Source organism: Apis laboriosa, unplaced genomic scaffold (assembly GCF_014066325.1).
Source record: "Apis laboriosa isolate Shangri-la unplaced genomic scaffold, ASM1406632v1 scaffold26_cov146, whole genome shotgun sequence".
Lineage (NCBI taxonomy): Eukaryota > Metazoa > Arthropoda > Insecta > Hymenoptera > Apidae > Apis > Apis laboriosa.
The window spans coordinates 1,366,426-1,387,200 of record NW_025222592.1 but is presented as its reverse complement, the minus strand read 5'-3'; the positions used below and the strand labels follow the sequence as shown (position 1 = coordinate 1,387,200).

Sequence of the window (20,775 nt, the reverse complement as noted above, 5' to 3'; positions counted from 1 at the left end):
GATATGAAAGAAATATGTCAAGTAAAATGTATTAACATTCCAATTCACTTCAAAACGATTATTGTGTATTATTATAGAACTTTGCAATTTGATATTATTTTAATGAAATATAATGTTTTTACAGTTTGCCAGAATTTTCTGGAAATTGAAATTTTTTTTTTGAATTATATATCTTATTTAGTTATTTCAATTGCTAACAATGTTATATGAAATTAATTATTTTATATATTGTTATATAATATAAATTAAAATAAATAAATAAATTCTAATATTTGGAAACGTTAAAAAATTATATATTTGTATATTTTGATGAATTGAACACATTTTATAACAAGTTATAATAAATATATAATTTATAATAAATTCAACTGTTTACAATGATATAGAGAACGAAAACAATAATATTAAATGATATAAATTATTTTTTGTAAAATAACATAACATATTTAATGGAATCTATGAAGACATATTCATACATATCAATATGAGAATGATTTATTGATTGAAATTTTACTTCAATTAAAATTAATTCTTATTATTATCTATATTTTTAAATTTAATAAAATTGTAATATCAATAATATCATATTATTTTTATTAGATTATATAGTAAACTTATTATAAAATAAAAATTTTTAGTCAAAGCAAAATTTATTTAAATATTAATTTCAATTTCAAACAATATTAATTTCATTAATTTTTTTTGATCAAAATTTAATGTTTTTGTAAAATTAAAATTATTTGCTAAAGAAAAATATAATAATAAAATATTGATCTTTATAAAATTGAATTGAATATAATTGTTTTAAAAATATCACTAAACTATTAAAAAAAATAATAAATTGTAGTTTGAAATAAAATCTATATAAATAATTATCGAATTAGATTATTATTTTGTTTTAAAATTATATTTTTTTATTAAAATAATTTTAATATTCATGAATTATTCTGCAATTCAATGTATAAATATATTATCATTATAAATAGATTTTTTCTTAAATAATTAATCTATAAATTCTTGAAAAATAAATAAATATAATTAGAAATCAGTATTAAGAAGATTTAGAAATAACGCATTATATAAATTTATTACACAACAACCTAATAAATATTATGCACTAGAATTTCCTAAATTATAATCCCAAAATATCCTACTGCCCTAAAACTTTCTATTTTAAAACACATTGAAACTTAAAACTCCCTTTTTCTTAGCTTAAACGATTAACTTTATTCTAAAAAATATCTACGAAAATTCAAACAAAACAATCGTTTTATCTTTTAATTAATACCCATAAACCCATAATCATTTGACATTTCTCTTCATTTAAATTATTATGACCAATGGCCAAAGTTTTATTTATTTATCAATATTTGTTTTTGTAAATAACTTTGATAAGAAATTTAGATTTTAATCAAGATTTCAACTTCAATGATAATATAGAATTTTTCGAAATCATTTTTTTTTATTCTCTTGTCTTACGTTATTTATCAATATTGCACTATCACGTTTCATTAGGATTTTAGAAGCACTCTTCAATATAATTATTAATTCGAATAGCGAATTATTTTCATTGAAACGAAAACTCGAAGAATCTAAAAAATCATTTTAAATGAAAAACTATGTTTAAAAAAACATAAATATCTTCTCTTAAAAGCGAATATTTTGAAAGAAATCTTGCAACTTTCTTTGACAGTAGAACAAAAACTTCATTTCAAATATAGCTTTGAATAATTTGTATTAAGAAAAAAATTTAAAGGCAATTTTGTAAGAATTTTTGTTGCTTCTTCAAGGAAGTAGATGAAAATTAATATATAAAAATAAATTCAAAAATGAAATTTAAACAATTTTAATTTAATCGATAAACAATATTGATTTTTACTGATAAATTTAAAACCATCAATATCTTATCTATAAGCGAATTTTCATTATGCATCGATTTTAATTATTGATAATAATTATCATTAATTTTTATTAATGATTTATCGTGATTATTTGAAAGCAATATGATAAATTATAGGAAATAAGTTATTGATATGAAATTTTTACGAATAATTATCTTATTTTTGTATTTATTGTTTATTTTAATTACAAAAAAATTTTTTAAATTTTTATTAATAATCATACATCAATAACAATTTTAATCATTTATTAATTAATAATAATTTTATTTTATTATATAAACATATTGGTAATATTAATTATTTGAATTTGATTATTAATTTTAATAATTAATTTTTAATATTTAATTAATTTTTATTACAAACTTTTTAAATTACATACTTTTTAATATAGAGCGTTTGACTTTTATTGAAATTCTATTTACATATTATTAAAAACCAATATTTTATAAACAATCATTATATATTTATAGAACATTTTACAATAAGAAAATATTTATAGTACAAAAAGAAAATTTCAAATAAATTTTATTCTTATTTACATCATTTTTTGTCAAAAAAGTTTTATTGATTCTAGAATAAATTGTCTGACGAAATCTACATTCATTTTCAGTTGCACATCTTACTCAAAATACAAATCAGTACGAATTTCATCATCTAGTCATAGAAAAGTTAGAAATTTTTTTTTAATTTATTTAACAATGAAAAATATTTGATACAAGTAAACAAATAAAAAAAATATATCGATTAACAAATCAAAAAAAATTTAATAAAAATTCATTGAATCCTTATGAAAAAATAATAAAAATAATCATCAAAATATAATTTGATAATTTTATCAAAAAAAAAAAAATAATAATAATAATAAATAAATTCTAAAAAAGGAAATTTCTTATTATAATTAAAACTATTATTATTATAATTTAAACTAAAAGAAATTCCATGTATATATTTTGTATAAAATAATAAGATCAAGAGAAATTTTATTTTAAAGGCTTTTTTTTAATAGAAAAAAATATCACTTTAATCTAATAATTAATATCAAGTTTTCATGCATCTACTTGTCAAGAAACTTGTTGATAATCGTGACTCAAACGAATTCCTCAACTTAGTCAACTCATTGCAAATAATTTTCAATTATTTCCACTTCAGTTAATATCATTGACCGACATATATAATTTTGAAAATATTGATTTTTAAAAAATTTTTATTATTAAATTTATTAAATATTTGATAAATTTTTTATCAATATGTAATAAATATTTATTTATATATTTATTAAATTATTAAATTCATATTTTTATTTTTCATTTTTCACATTTTATTTTTCAATCCGTATATATTTATATATAAATTTAAAATAGCGTTTTTATATTATATCTTTTTATAATTGACAACGCTCATAATAAATAAAAATATGTTTAACGATGATTATAAATATAATATAATTGTAATTATTATAATACGATAACTCAAATACATTTGAATAGTTCTATGTTTATATTAATATAATTTATTTCGATATAATTATCATGTAGTATAATAATTATAATCTATGTCGTGAAATATATTTATGTTTATAAAATATTATTCAGTATATCTAAAAATATTTGTTTTTAAAAGAAACTTTAAAAGAACCTAAAAATTAAAATACCGAATTGATAACAAAACTGGCGATTCGTAAATACTTACCTTTTTTTTAGTTTTGTAACTCTAGACATAGAATATAGAACTTGTCCCCTCTATACAATAATGCCTGAATAGTAGACACCTTTTTGCCTCGATATACGCAGAGTCATCCCCACTATTTCCTGAAACTACTTCAAGCGAATGGAATCTCTTATACATCATAGAAAACCAACGAATGTCGATGTCTTTTTTATTTCACTCAGACTCGTTTCTCATTCTTGCCACGTATTAAACATACTAAAAATACGGCATTTTCCAACAACTATCTCATTAATAGACACAATATAATCTCAACATATATTCATTATTGGAACATACTATTGTATCTTTTATGCAGAATTATATAGAAGTAAATATGATACAATATTTTCTCTAAAATTATATTTAAAACTTTAAAACTATTTTCATACACCTGTTCGCTATATTTATTAATATATCAAGATTATTAAGCAAGTAGAGTATGATAGTAGGGGACTAGCTAATTAGCAATTTGTAGCTCACGACGCAGAAAGAATTTGTCACACCTAAATTGAAATAAAATATGTACATATTTTTTAAACATCCTACACATTATATATATTCACATATTTATGTGAACATGGATAGAAATAATATATATCACATGATTGTTAGAAACGATAATTCTTTGACGATAAATGTAACGCAAAGACATTATTTAGAATTCAAGTCATACGCAATAGAAGAGTGGTATGATATTTGTTGCGAGCTATATGATATCAGTGTAATAATACACAAATTGACTGAAAGATTAATCGAGTGAATTGCGTCTTTGTTTGTTAAGCTGTATAATATTACCGCGAAGAAAAAAAATAAGCATGGACGTCGTAAAACAATTATTGAATACAGTGAAGAATTGTTTCGATCTCAAAAGAAAAGATATGTTATAATATTTAATCTTTATTGTGTAAAAGTTATTGAATGAAATGACGAACAATTGGACATATTACTTATATAGTAGTAGATAATAAAAATGTTGAATCATCGAAGGTATTCAAGTGTCACGTTTCAAGTTTCTTTTATAAATATCTTAGAAATGTTGCACGTGTTAATGGTCGCATAATCTTGATGCTTGAATTGAAATAATGTAATAATTACAAATATATACTTGAAATTTATTTAAATCGGGATATCCTTATATCAATTTATATCACTATCGATTTTTGTCATATGTGGATATCATATGTGATTTTTTTTTGATAAAATGAGAAATTATCGAAGTTAAACATTTTTAAACTTTAACTTCATATAAGAGCTGGATATTTTTATTATTCTAAAGTATCACTAAGTAGGTTTAAATAGTTTAACTCTCAATTCTTAAACAAGTGGTGTTTGTCTGCTTGTATATAATAGAGTATATAAATGATACTCCATTAATCATTTTATAACTCTGTTAACTATAACATACGTAATCTAGATTAAAAAATAAAAAATAAAAAATAAATATTGAATGAAAATAATCACAATTATAACTTCAAGTTAAAAAACAATTAATCAATATATANTATATATATATTATATTATATATATATTATTATATCGATTTATTTGAACGAAAACACGAAATAAGTATAAATATATCAATTTTTCGATTTTACCACAAATCTTTTAAATTAGTAATAAAATAAAGTAAAAAAATAAACTAATTATTTATCAAAATGGAATTATTAAATTGAACATGCATAAATCATAAAATAATTCCTAGACATTTTATAAACTTAAAATCTTAACTATTTCATCATTATGATATAACGAAAAATAAATAGAAAAAATGATTGAAATCAATTATCGATCGATATAAATTATAACAAATTATTTTTCATAAAAGAATAGTAATTAATGTTAATTAATTATAGACAATCTAAATTTTAACGCAACAACGGAAGCGCCTTAAATGATGCAATTGTATGCGCGGAATCGTGTGACCTTTCTGCCCTTGAGAGGACGAGCCTCCATCTCGTATACGGCACATTCACCGATAGCGTTTCGGATAATAACGGAGCGAATGCGGGGAATCACCCCTCTTTTGCCCCTTCCACTAGTCATCTATCCCACCAACGTGGTTACTATACAGTGCCGTATCACGTATCGTAGAATCCACAATAAGCATAAGCAAAAATTAATTTAATTTTTATAAGATCTCATATTATTGATTTATCATATTTGAATTTATTATGTAACTCATTATCGATTCATGAATGATACGAGCAAAAATGACAGAGAATATACAAATGTATGAAAAATATATTTATATTTTTTCTTCTTATATCTTATGGGAAATATAGATATTTAAAGTTTGGGAAATTATTTTGAAATATAATACTGACTACAATTCTGAATTTTTTAATTTGTATATAATGATAGCTAATATAAACTATAATCATTCAATTGAAACATATACATTTTCAATGACTTGAATTTTATCAGATATGTACAGATACAAATCATGAAAATTAACCGAAGCAAGATACATTATCGATATTGATTTTTTATCGAATCTAAAAATTTTTTAAAATGACAAAAGAAATATTCTTGTGAAAAATTAAATAATTATATTATTGTGAAAAAAATTTAATTAATTTTTTCAAATATTAAAGATTTCTTGTCTAATTCCTTAATTAATTTAATTAATTTAAATTAAATTTATTTATGAAGAAAAAATCGATTATTATTAAATTCTACTTTTTACTATATTTTATTTTTTTTATTATATTTTATTATCGAAGTTATTTTTTTTCATTTGAATGATAAATAAATGCGTGAACAATGAAAACCAATTATCGACAACTGTTCAAACAGATCATACGATAAACGTTCAAATTTTCGATCATATATTATCATTTTAACGTTAAAACAATTTTTAAAACAATATCTATAATATTTTTCAAAGAATTTTTATAAAATAAATTAAAGATACAAACATAATTTTCAAATTATCAAAAAGAAATCAAACACTGCTATTAGTGAGTTATTCTTTCTATAATATCATAAATTTTCTAATTTTTTAATTTATAAGATTCGTATTTCTAAAAAAGAAATAGATTGATAAATATGATTTAAAATTAGCGAAAAATTTTCTCGATCGGTATTAGGAATCCTGTAGTATCCATCACTGGCCTGTCCGTCTCCTTCATGGCCTCTTTTCTTCCCACCACGTTCGTCCATGGAAGTATAGGTACGCGCGTGAAACAGGCGCTTTCGTACTAGTAGTCGCGATATAAAACTCGTGAGGCACACTTGTGAACGACAAATCGTACGTGGCTATCTGATCGAAAACGTAGTTACTGTCACGCGCGTGCACGAACTCGTGTGTTCGAATTCACAACGGAACGTATTGCGTAGAGAGAACCGGATTCCTAACAATTCCTCGAATATTGTGCTCTTTTTCTATCTTATTTTCTCCCTGGATCGTGTACCAAAAAAGTCTTAAACACGAAGCTTCTAGAGGATCATAGTTCGGGGTGCAACGAGGGGAGGGCAATGAAAACGTCGTTATCCTCCAGTGACATGATTAAACAGGAGGTGAGCCAACACGAAGATCGTTCACGAAGTAGTATGGCTCGTGTAACGAAAGACACAGCCAGTTTTCGTGTCGATCGATGGAATTTCGTTAATATGTTTGTCTTTTTTTCACTGTGAATTTGTGTTTTGTATAAAACATGAAAAAAAAATTGTGTAACAGAATTTATTTAAAAAGAGGGATTGTATCTTTTTTTTTTTCGAGCTATTCTTCATATGTGGCATGTCATCGTTCGTTTGAACTTCGTTCCATGAGAGCAAATTACGAATAGAAATGTTTCTACGTCAATTTGCATTTAACGTGTAATGTGTATTCTACAAATGTGTGAAACTATGAATCTATTCATTATAAAAGCAGTTAATTGATTAATCATTATATACATGTTAAATTGCATAAAATACTATGTCTATAATTAAAAGAACAGTGGGTGATAAAAAAAAATGTGTTTTCGATCGTATTCAACTGATAAGTAAAATAATTTTTACAAATTATGAGATATTTGTGAAACATCTTGAGGCGTCTGCTCAGTCGACAACACCGACTGTCACGGGTGCGAAAACGAGTTTGAGTTGAGAAGTTTATAGCCGTTGACTATTATCGAATATCATTTTCATAAAGTGTCTCAGAAACGTGACAATTCAGAACTCATATTTTTATCGATTGGAATAATCATTGAAAAAAAGGGAAAGTAGTACGCTCGATGTTACCCGCGAATATATATTCAGGATCAATAAATACGCGATTTTATACATGTATTCTTAATACATGTGCCACGTATTTATATATAAGATATGGCATTAAATATTTTATGGCTTAATAATAAGTGAGGATAAAAAAGTTCGAACTTTTTTGAAAATGAGTTAATTTTCGTTTCTTATATAAATTAACGCTATAATTTTACGCAGTAAATTTTAATAATTTAACAATACGTGATTTGTTTAAGAACATGCAATTCGATATATAATATGAAATAGAATTTAAAGTTATAAAAATGCCAAATTAACAAGTAAATTATAAAAAAAATTAGGAAAAATTTTTTTTGAAAAATTGTATATATATATTAATATTAATATATTTTATATTAAAATTCTACTTGAAATAATATTCGATAATCAAAGTTATGTACTATGCAACGTGTTGCATTGATACACATGTAACGGTTTTGTTCGATAACCAAACGGATTTCTTGTATTACGGAAGAGTACAAATCGTAACTGAAAATATTTTCAAAAGCTACATCCAGTAATAATACAAGCATTCGTATTCGTGATTGCAAAAAAGGTCATCGTACTTTGGAGAAATGTTTTCATCCGCTTTGCCTGCCGGCCTTGACACTCCGACTATGCGACGTGTGCGATACTCTGCCAGAAATAGTAAATAAAAATGAAGTTGCGTGAGAAGAAAAGTAAAATAATTCATTTCTACTATATATGTTTTCATACATGTTTTCGTGAAAACATTTAAAATGTAGTTGTTCGCTATATTGCATTTCTTCTTCTATATAAATATAAATATAATTGTCATTACTTTGTGAATGAGAATCGATTAAATCTCAATAAGCGATTTCAATAAGCGTCTCATTGTGAGTGGATTTGCATACGAGAATATTGGATAAACGTAGAATATATAAAAAGTCATCAGTTCAACTACTAATGGCATTCCACCACGTGTACTTGTACGAATCACTGTGCATTGGCCTTTGGACATTCTTCCTATAGCGTGCATGTGGCTTATGTACAGTACATGCTATACAATACATTATACTATTCATTCATAAAGTCCTATTGGTTGGCAAGCGGGTGTGTCGATGACGTCGCTACTAGATCAATGCCATATCTACGAAGAAAGAGGGAAATTGGCGGGAGTTTTGAACAAGGGACAAACTCTATTTCGTATATTTAAAGGGTTGATAGATGTTCTTGAAGTTTTATTATAATTCATAATAATAATCATATAATAATGTATTTAATTATATATTGAAATCTTTATAATAAATTATTAATCATTCTTTATATATTAGTTAATAACTAATATATTATTGTTGAAATTTAAATATTTAATTATATATGAATTTTCGAGTTAAAATGAACATTTACAATGTTCTTCATATTTATAGAGTATTTACTAAAATATTGATTTATTGATTTAATCTTACAAATATATGAAAATAATATGATTCCATTTTTTATTAGAAATTATTAATTTAATAATATCATTAATTATATGAATTTTTATGAAATAATAATTATAAAATATTGGTTTATATATTATTGAAAAAATAATTTTAACTTCAATTATATGTATATTTTATTAATTTTTCTGCATGTTCTAAGTTTTATTAATTTTTCAGAATATATATAGCGCAAATCGAAAGGAATAAATATCTTCAAATTTCTAATATTTATCCATTATGGTATATATATATATATTGATTACTTTTTTGATAAATGATAAGAAAATATAACAAAATATTAAATATGTTTTATTTAAAAATACTAAAAATGTTTATTTTTAAACAAATTTTTTGAATGAATATATAACTTTTATAAGAAACAAATGTTGTGAAATGCTGTAAACTATTTAAAAATTTTTATTTAGTGATTTTTAAAAATAGATTATTTTTGAAAACTTTTTGTTCTTTACTATATAAAATTTTTTATAAAGAAATTCGAATTATATTTGAAATATATTATTGAAATATATTAAAAGAACTTATTATTTTGTAAAAAATCTTAATAATTTTCTATTAATTTTAAAATAATAAAAAATTTAAGCAAAAAAATATTATAATTGATAAAAAATATCTAATGATAAAAATCTAATGAAAATAAAATTGAAAAATCCAAATATATATTTAAAAATATGCTTAAAAAAAAAAGAGTTAAAACTTTAAACTTTTGCTTTATAGCACTTCAAAAAATTAATTTTGTAGAAATTATCTTTTGTACGTTTTTTTTTATTATATATTAAAAAATAATTCTAATTTTTTTTTTATTCTACCCTAAAGAATTAAGTTAATTTGTTAGTAAGACGCCCTCTATACATATCTAACCTAAAGATCTAAAGACATTTGTTTCATATTCGATTGTTCGCGAAAGATTCGTGAAGCGATAGAGAGATGAACGTGCAGTTGCGATGCATTAAACAACGAATCACGAAAATCACTTTAATAACCCCGATATTCTACGTTGACGCAAAATTGTCAAGGTTGTTCGGAGTCGAAAGAGTGCGTCCGCATGCGGCCGATTTCGCTCGAAAACTCTCACGTGCGAACTGTTTACAGCGCAATTATCGATCACGAACTCTGTGCCAATGTGTCATGACCCAAATCGTTCGATGCTTCTTTTGTTCTGTTTGCTTTTTATCACCAATAGAAGGAACAAGATGGAAATCGATGAAAGTCGATAAAAATTTCGACATTAACGTTAAGGTTAGATGTATCGAAGGCGATCGTGTTCGGAAATATTTAATTTTTTATATAAAAAAAAAAAAAAAAAAAAAAAAATTAGGAAATTAGAATTATTAAAATTTTTAATAATTCGTTTAAGCCTTTATATATTTAAATTTTTGAATGATAATTCTTCTATAGAAATTATTATGTATTCTATAAATTTGAATTTTTCTTTCGTAAAAATATATAAATTTAAGAAAGAAAGGCAGCTTATAATTTCGTTTTCTTTTAAGAATTTTTTTTATTAGAAATTGAATAGAAAAAATATCGATTGATATCTATACGATTAATTTAATAAAATTAATAAATAGGAGATTTATTATAAATAACGATTTTTTACGGATGAATAGCTGAAGAGTTAGCTTTTAATTCTTTAATATTATGTCTAAAAAATATGAAAAAATAAAACGAAACGTTAAAATATAAATAATTCATTTTGTGATTTGGAAGTAAAATCAAAATTGAAATTTAAAGTAAATGTTCATAATTTGTTTTTAGTGAATTTTATAATCAAATTATGAATTAAAAAATATATAATATTAAAATATGAATTGCATTATATTGAATATTTTTCATAATTTTTTTTTATTTTTTATTCTTTATAGCTAAATTAATAATTAATTAAATTAAATTCATAAAATGATATCAAGTGTTGATTCATAATGTTGAAAAATAAAAAATATAAGATAATTTATAATTGAATATTATTTAAATTTTATTTAATGTAAAAAAATTTTTTTATAATTTAATTTAAATATTGTTAGTATTTTTATAAGATAAAAATATTTTTTGAAACTTAAATAATATACATTAATAAATAAATGAATAAAATATAATAAAAATAAAATATAGAAATTATCTAAATGAAAAGATAATTAATCTATTAATTTTCTCTATTTTATTTAAATAACTAATAATTCATAAATATAAATATTCTATTAATAATATTTAAAAATTTTATAATTTTCATACATAAATATATTTAAATTTATATATTTATATAACTATATATATATAATGTTTATATATGTATAACTTTAATATATTTAAATTTTTAAATTAAAACTTTAAAAAATGATATCAAATATTACTGTTAAAAATAAAGTTGATATTATCGAAATTAAATTCTTACAAAAAAAAAAACTATAAAGAAAAATTTGTTACAGTTAATAAAAAACTCTTATCATATCAGTCATAATCAGTTAGATATCGTAATAGTAATTTGTACGATATTTCAGTTGTTTAGTAGTTTTTGCTTCTTACTTTTTCTATATTTTGAATTATCATAACAAACCTAAATTAATTAAAATAATTGAAGTCTTAATTAAGTTAAAAAAAAGATGTTAATTAGTCAAAGTTTTAAGTATCATTTAACTTTATACTTAATGAAAGTTTTATATATATTATTATATAAGTTAGAAAAATGTAATTTTTTTTTATTGATTCTTCGTAAGAATAAATCTTAATTTATATGTCAATAAAATAAAATAAAATTCAACGAATTTTTATTTCGTGCATATTAATTATAAACTTATTATAAATTAAATTACAAAATATTGTATGTTAAATTAAATATTACTTTTAAAATTAAATTTTCTATGAAAAAATTAAGAAATATGTTTAATTTTTTATTCTATAAATTTAATCACATTATTTTTATTTAAAATATAATTATTTTATGTCGAAAAAAAATGCATTGAGAATTATTTTGAAATTACAAATTATTTGTATTATTAAAAAAAAATTCTACATATAATAAAAGAAAATTAGAAATATATATAAATTTATTTACAAATTAAATATTGAAACAATTATTTCAAAATTAAATTATTTACATTTCTGAAAGTAATTATTAAGTTAATTATATTTATAACAAATAATTATTTTAACTATAAAAAAATTATTTTTTTAACTATAAGCTATTACATATAAATATATAATTATATTTAATTATATATAATTAACTTTTTTCGCTTCGAGACTTTCGAGAAATATGTTTACTATATGAAGTTTTTAATTCTATTATTATGAAAGTTTTTAATATATAGGAATAAGTTTTATGTTTTAGATTAATGCAATTAGATTAATGTTTTTTTATTGTTTCATTTCATTAAAAATTTCATAATGTTTTTTTTTATCAAAATAAGACAAATATAAGAAAAAAACACTTTTTATATAACTTTTATATAACTTTTCACAAAAAAGAAAATATATATTAGAATGCGAAAAATTATAAATATTATTGCAAAAATTTTTAATAATTACAAAAAATAGTATTGTAATTTTTTAAAAAATAAAAGCTCTATAAAGATTGTGGCTAATATTCGAAGTAAAAAAAAATATATTTAATACAATGTATGAAATGTATTTATTATAATGTTTATTATAATTAAAATATTTGTCCATTTCCTTTTCTCTATATCAAGATGTTTAAAAATTTGAAATTTTAAAATATAAACAATGTAATTTAAAATAATTTTTCAATAACGAAATTTTTCAAAATATACAATAAAAATATAATAAAATACAATAAAAATATAGTTCTATTGTTTTATTATTTATTTATATTAAGTATAAATTTTTTTGTTTTAAGATACGAATTTAATTAATAAAAATAAGAAATATAATATTGTTAATATTAATTTTTTTAAATTGTTATTATTAATTTTTTAAATCTCAAATATGAATTTTTGTTAGATTTTTTTTATTCGTTATAAAATTACATTTTTTTTAGAAATATTGAAATAAAAATTAGAGAAAAAATTTTAAAATATAAATAGCGCGATATAATTGTTGTTACTTGTTGTTCCTGCTATTGGATATAACAATGCGAATTTCTGACCTATTTTTGAAATTCAAAGCTTGAACTTTGTGCGAAGCTATATATATCAAAGAACAGAATTAATCGATAAAGAATGGGAATGAGAAAAAAAGAAAAAATATAACCGCATCTTTCGATCTATATCTAAATTTACATTACATATAATTAAAGTTTGTAATGTTTAATCAAATTGTATGCATACATATATATATATATATATATAAATTATTGATTTTAATAATAAGAAAAATCAACCAAATTTTTTTTCTATATATGATTGATTCTATGATTTTTTTTTAATTTATTGATGTTTGTATATTAAATTATATTGGATTGAAAAATTCTTTGGGAGATTAAAGAAAGTGAAAGGGAACACAAAAGCATGTAGACGTAAATTCATTTCATGAAGGTCAATTTATAAACCAGTTTTTTCATTTTAAGATTATTTCAAATTGATTTAAGGTCATTTAGATTGACATATTAAATATTTTGTAAACTTTTATATAAAATTCTCCAATTGATTATAGTTTTTTTTAAATATAAATAAAAATTTAAAAATTAATATAAAATTTAAAAATAAAAATTAATATAAAGTTCATCATTTTTAAATAAAATTAAGTAAACTTTAAATATATAATATTTCAAGATTTTTAAAGAAGAAAGAAAAAAAATGATCCGAAGAAACGATCAGAAAGCTTTAAAAATCTTTTATCATCTTTTTATTGATAGTATGTATTCCAATAATCAAATTGTTTCTTTAACAGATATCCTTTGATGTTTAAATGTTCTTCAATAGAAATCTATTAAGTCGATATTCAAGTTTATATACTAAATAATAAAGATCAATAATATTTCTTTTAAGTTCTAAAATTAATAAAATTTAAATATACATTTAAATGAATTCAATGAGCATATCGTAAATTAAAATTTAGATAATGATGATAATTTTTAAAAAATTTCTAATTCTCAATATTATAAACTTTAATAAATTAAATTGTATTTATTTAAGCTTATATTTTCATAAATATTACTAAACAATATTTCGTTATCAAATATTTTGTCTAACATATTTTATATATATATTAAATACAATTTATATATATTTGCATACTTAAATTTCCCGCATTTTAATCGTAATTAATTTATTTCTCTTAAAAATATATTTTTTAATGTTTAAATACTTCAACAGTAGATAGATTATAATTAATAAATTAAATCGATATTCATTCTCGACTTTAATTTTATATTCTATTGTTATATCATCGTATATATCTCTTTTCATTCTCGATAACTCGCCACTCTCTTCATAATTGTCCTCGACTATTGTTCCGGTTTGACCGCCCGGTTTTCTTTGCATGCGCGCGCATCTGTGCACGTGAAACGCAATAGAAGTGTACAGGAAACTCCACGTGCATTCCTTTGATTCGGTCAGTTGAGAATGGATAATTATCCCTCAAAATATATTCGTATGATAAAATCTACTTTAGTGTGCATAAATTCATATTTCGAATCTCGATTCATATTAAAAAATAACGATATTAAAATATTAATTTTACGAGAAATTAAAGAAGATAATGATAAAATAAAATATAATTTTTGATTATAATATTTTATGAAATGGATTTATTTAATATTGATATAGATAATATATATTAAATAAATTTATAATATAATATTAAATAAAATTATTATTGAATTAATTTACATTAATTTCGTGATTGGCCAATAAAATCTAATTTTAAATTTTAATATGATGTATATACATATAATATAGAATCTATTTCGATTTATATTTAATCTTCTAGACATAATAGGAACGATAGACAAAAATACATAAAACATGATGGAAAGATGAAATTTATATTTAATTTAATATTTAATAATAAATATTGCATGTTTTTTTTTTAATTTATAATTTTCCATATAAGAATAAATCTAATAAAATCAAATTCTATTAATTTATTTCTATTAATTCTATTAATTCTATAATTTATTTTTTTTAGTTTAATTATTAATTTAAAAAAAATATTAATTATACATTTTAGCTTAGTGATAGTTCTCAATGTAATTTGTAAATAAAATTGTATTATCTATAATTAATTTTTAATATTTATTTATTTCAAAATAAAAATATTATATTTTTAAAGATGCCTTTAAATATTATTGTTAAATAATTTAAAGAAAATGTTTTGCGATAACAAAACTATGTTAATTATTTAAATTTTTCTTATCTATAATGTAATACATACTTACATAATATAATGTAAAATGTTAATATATTTGTAGAATATTTTTAGAAAATCAATTCCAAAGGCTGAAAGAAAAAATAATAAAAATATTGGTTAAGACTTATTTATGAATTATAAATATATATTAATAAGTTTATGTTAAGTAAAGTAAAATGAAAACAGAATAATGGAGATACAACTATCTCATTCTATGTATCTTCGCCTTTCTAATGGAAATTTATAATTTATAATTTAATAAATAAATTTCAACTGATATTTTTTATATACTAACTTTTATCATTAGTTTCTAAAATCGAATTTCTTTATCTGTTTCATATTAATATTCTGGATATAGATAAAGAAAATTTAAATAATAAACATAGTTTATAATAATAAATAATAATGTTGCACGAATTATGAATATTTGAATGTCACGAAAAAGAATTGAAATTTAAAAAAGATATAGACCTAGTTTAGTTTCACTGAATATCTAACAAATATAATAAATATATCGAGTTATATAATATGCAGCTGCACTATCAATGCACACGCATACATGTGCAAAGAAATCTTATTGAAGGCCAATTCATAATAGTATCATTATTATATTCAAATCAATAATTCGTTATTATTTGCATTTTTACAGATTAGAGAAATCTGTAAAGACATGATCCTCTCAGATGACAAACTTCGACAGCTTATGGACACTTTGAACGATCAATTACATAAAGGTCTAGCTAAGGAAACGCATCCAACTGCGACAACGAAATGTTTTCCAACTTACGTTCAAGATCTTCCCCAAGGCACAGGTAAGTGGATACGTAGAATTCATATAATCGATATAGAATCGATTGTAAAAAGGAATGATTGAGTTGGAAATAATGATTGAATTGATGAAAGAAGAATTGATGAAATATCTGTTTAATATTTGTTAACGAAAGAATTTTATTAGGTTTTATTGAAGTTATTTCGTTTTCATTGCATAATATAATATATACAATTTTTCATTTTGTTTTATTAAAGTGATAAGAATTATTTTTCAATTATTGATTGTATTGAGTTATGATTCTTGTTGATTTATAACTTTTATAGAGAATATTGTTCAATTTTATTTTTTTTTAAAGTTATTAACTTTTTATTGAATTATTTATTCAATTAAAATTATAAAAATTACTTTTGAAATATTGATTTATGTATATGTTGTTATGATTATGTATATGTATGTATATTTATGTTATAAATATTATAGCATATAAGTTGAGTATATTATAAATGACATGTGAAGATGATGTAGATTACAGATTATATTAATTTTTTTTTAATTTCATTAAAATTGTATCATGAAAATTTCTTTTTAAATATTTGATTATATTGTGTTATAAATATTATTTTTATTTAATGTTTCAGAAATTTTATTGAAATTGCCAAGTTTTTATTAAATTTTCGTTTTGATTAAAAATTGTTATTTTTAAATATTAAAGAATTATTTTTGAAATATTGATTGTATTGTGAGAGATATTCAAATGAGATTTGATTAATTAAGAATTTTTACTTAATAACTTTAATGATTGAATATTTTAAAATGAAAATTTATATTAAAGATCTCAAAATTTCCAATCTATCTAGTTTTGCTTTTATATTTATTTCATATTGATTTTCGAAAATTTTTAATTTTCTAAACAATTTATGATGATGAATTGATAAATTCATACAACAAGTATTTTCTAAAACAACAAAATCTTGTACAATCTCAACTTTTAAAGCGGTTGATATTGATCATTGCCATTTTAATAATTATTATTAAATATAATTATTATTACAATAAAATTATTATTATTAGCATGAAATATTAAAAAATGAAAAAAAGTTATCAAGGCCAAAATAAAAACTCTAACTATTGATTATGCAAAAATTAATATTTTCATGAAACTTTATCTCGTTTAAACTAATAATTCTTCAAATAACTTTTTTCTTTTAGAATTATTAATTTATTTAAAATGAATGTAAACTAAACCGAATCACTTTTATAATAGCATTGTAAAAGTAATATGTCTTCTTCTTCCATAAATATATCAGAATTTTTGTTTTACAATTACATGTATACGTATAATAGCCTTTCTATTGCCCAATTATGAAGATAAACAATGTGCTTATGTATTGAACTCAGTTCGATAAATTCTAATGACTTCAGTTTTTAATATTGAGAAGTAATATTTTATAATACAATTTTACTTCTTCTTTTATTTATATTTGTATCTGAAGATCATTAAATATTAGGTTTGGATATTTTATTTGAAATAGGATAATAAATAGTTATTTGAAATAATTTTATTTAATTATTATTTTAAATATTTTATTATTTTTATTTTATAAATGATAAAATTAATTTATAAAATAAAATAATATATAATATTATATAATATAATATAAAAATTGTTATTTTTAAATATTAAATATATATATATATATATATATATAATAATATATATATAATATATATATAATATACATATATATATAATAATATATAAAATTAATTTTATTTTATGTTAGTTTCAAATGAATTATTTTTGAATAATTTTTTTTTAGTGAATTTATTAAAAAATAAAATAACAAATAAATGTATGATGTAAAAAATTATTGAATCAAATGAATTATTAAATTTAAAATTCTTATTTTTTGGAATTTTTACATATTTTTACATACAATATTTATATTGTATTTGCAATTACCAAAGAAAACAATTATTTTTTTAATATATTAAATTTAATTATTTTTATATTAAATTTTATTATTATTATTATTACTATTATAATATTAAATTTATAATATATATCTTGGAATTGAAATATAAAATGGAAATATTTATTTCTGACGTAGTTAACAATGTTGATATATTAAAATTAGAAAGTACATATTTGAGAAATTATTTAAATAAATATCAAAAAAATAAAATAAAAAATTATCCTATTTGAAATGTATAATAACGAAATAATCTTAAAAAAAATCATTTATTCATTCAAATGATCTAACACATGATAATTTCAAATACCAATTAGCCAAATAATAATATATAATTATTATTTTTCAGATAATTTATTTGGATAATGCCTAATTCTGACAAAAGTATCTTAATCTTTTTTAACAAAATATTAATTAACAAATTATTAATTATTAATTTAACAAAATATTATTTTTGCTATGCGTTTTTTCATATCATCTTTTTCCATAATTTGAGCAATAAAATCTTCATTATTCTTTCTCTTCCTAATATAAATATTTTTCAAAATTAATTATTCGTTATCGATTTACAGAGAAGGGTAACTTTTTGGCCCTGGATCTTGGCGGGACGAATTTCAGAGTGTTATTGATCACTCTGGATAATCAGAATTTCGACATGAAGAGTAAAATCTATGTTATACCACAAAGTTTGATGGTGGGAACCGGTATACAACTCTTCGACCACATAGCTCAATGTTTGGCCATGTTCGTCAAGGACTTGAATCTTCAGCATGAAGTTCTACCTCTTGGGTTTACTTTTAGCTTCCCATTGATACAGCATGGGCTAACCAAAGGCTATTTGGTTAGGTGGACGAAGGGATTCAAATGTGATGATATAATAGGTCAAGATGTAGTTGAGTTACTTGAACAGGCGATTAAGAGAAGAGATGTAAGTATTCTTGTACTTGATTAATCAGAACAATGACTTTTTAAAATTATCAAAATCAAAAATAGCTCTCTTTTTATTTTTATAAACATTTAGCAGCATTAATTAAATTAATTTATTGATTGCTAATTGATTGACTAGTTATAGATTGTTCATTGATTGACTATTAAATCATTGAATAAATCCAAGTATTGACTAATGAATCAACCAATGATTGACCATTGATTGACTAATTATTAGCCAATGAATTACTCGTGAATGATTATTGACTGACTAATGAATCACTGACTATCATGATCACATAACTGATTATTGATTTGATCATTAACGATCAAATGAATGACTAATCACAAACTGTAATTCTTTGGACTAAAAGATTTTATGATGATTTTATGAAATTTTATTTGAATACTTAGGTCATTTTCTTAGTTATTTAAGTTATTTTGATATTTTGATTATTGTTTTTTCTTTATCTTATTTATTTTGTAAAGCTTTGGACTAATTGAAAAATTAATATTATAGTAAATTGCATGAGCGATAGAATCATACATTTTATTTAAAAAAAAATTAAAATATAAATATCATGAGTTTTAAATTCATCAACAGTATAGTAACAGTATTAATGAGTAATAAGATTCAAAAACAATGATAAGAACGATTGTTATATGTATATATGCAGCTAAAATATTAACTATGATTTATTGTACAGGATGTGAAAATCCAGATATGCGCCATTTTAAATGACACTACTGGTACTTTGATGTCATGCGCTTGGAAAAACAAGAATTGCCGTATTGGATTAATTGTCGGTACGTGAATAAAAAATGATTGAATTTTGATTTTTTTTTACTATAATAATAAACATCTCTTTAAAATTTTTATATACAATTTTATTCTCGTATTTTTTTTACAAGAAAGAGAATTTTTTAAATAAATTTTAATAACAGTTTTTTTAAAACATTTTTTAAATAAATTTTTTTAAAAATTTTCTTCATTTTTATCTCTATGCATATTTTGAATATTTAAGCGTCACAAAAAAGAAGTGTTATCGTTTTGATAATAATAAATCGAATAATGTAAAAACGCAGAAGCAAAAATAAAGTCCTAATTAATCTTGATCTGATAATTCAATATGCTCAATATGAAATGAATTTTCTAATATGAATTTTTTTATACAATTTTAATGTTTTTTCTATCCAATATGCGAAAACTCAAAAATTCTTTTCTTTTAAAAAATAAATTAAAATATATAATATTTATAAATTATTTACAACTAATTAATTATTTTTTCTTTTTTTTAATTTCATAAAATATTTATTTTTAATAGAAAATGGAAAATAATAAAGTAAAATTCATTTGAAATTTATGTTATAATTAAGTTTTTTGAAAAAATATATTATTTATTATTTCTGTCGTATTTAATTCGTTAATTAAATATAAAAATATAATAAACTTCGTTAATTTAATCATAAATTTATATAAT

The 20,775-nt window shown here is 20.5% G+C and overlaps 1 protein-coding gene across 3 annotated transcripts in view; it reads left to right on the top strand.

Annotated features, from left to right (window-relative positions):
- The window catches only part of LOC122713968 (hexokinase type 2-like), a 50,693-nt gene that overhangs the window by 26,920 nt on the left and 2,998 nt on the right, over positions 1–20,775 (top strand). For 2 of the 3 annotated variants that reach the window (XM_043934856.1, XM_043934854.1), the window contains exons 2-4: positions 16,272–16,434; positions 18,940–19,295; positions 20,002–20,101. In XM_043934856.1, the coding sequence (XP_043790791.1) occupies positions 16,272–16,434; positions 18,940–19,295; positions 20,002–20,101 (619 nt within the window). Of the gene's footprint in view, positions 1–6,828; positions 7,128–16,271; positions 16,435–18,939; positions 19,296–20,001; positions 20,102–20,775 lie in introns of those variants that run through there. The other variant, XM_043934857.1, reaches the window with a different exon arrangement.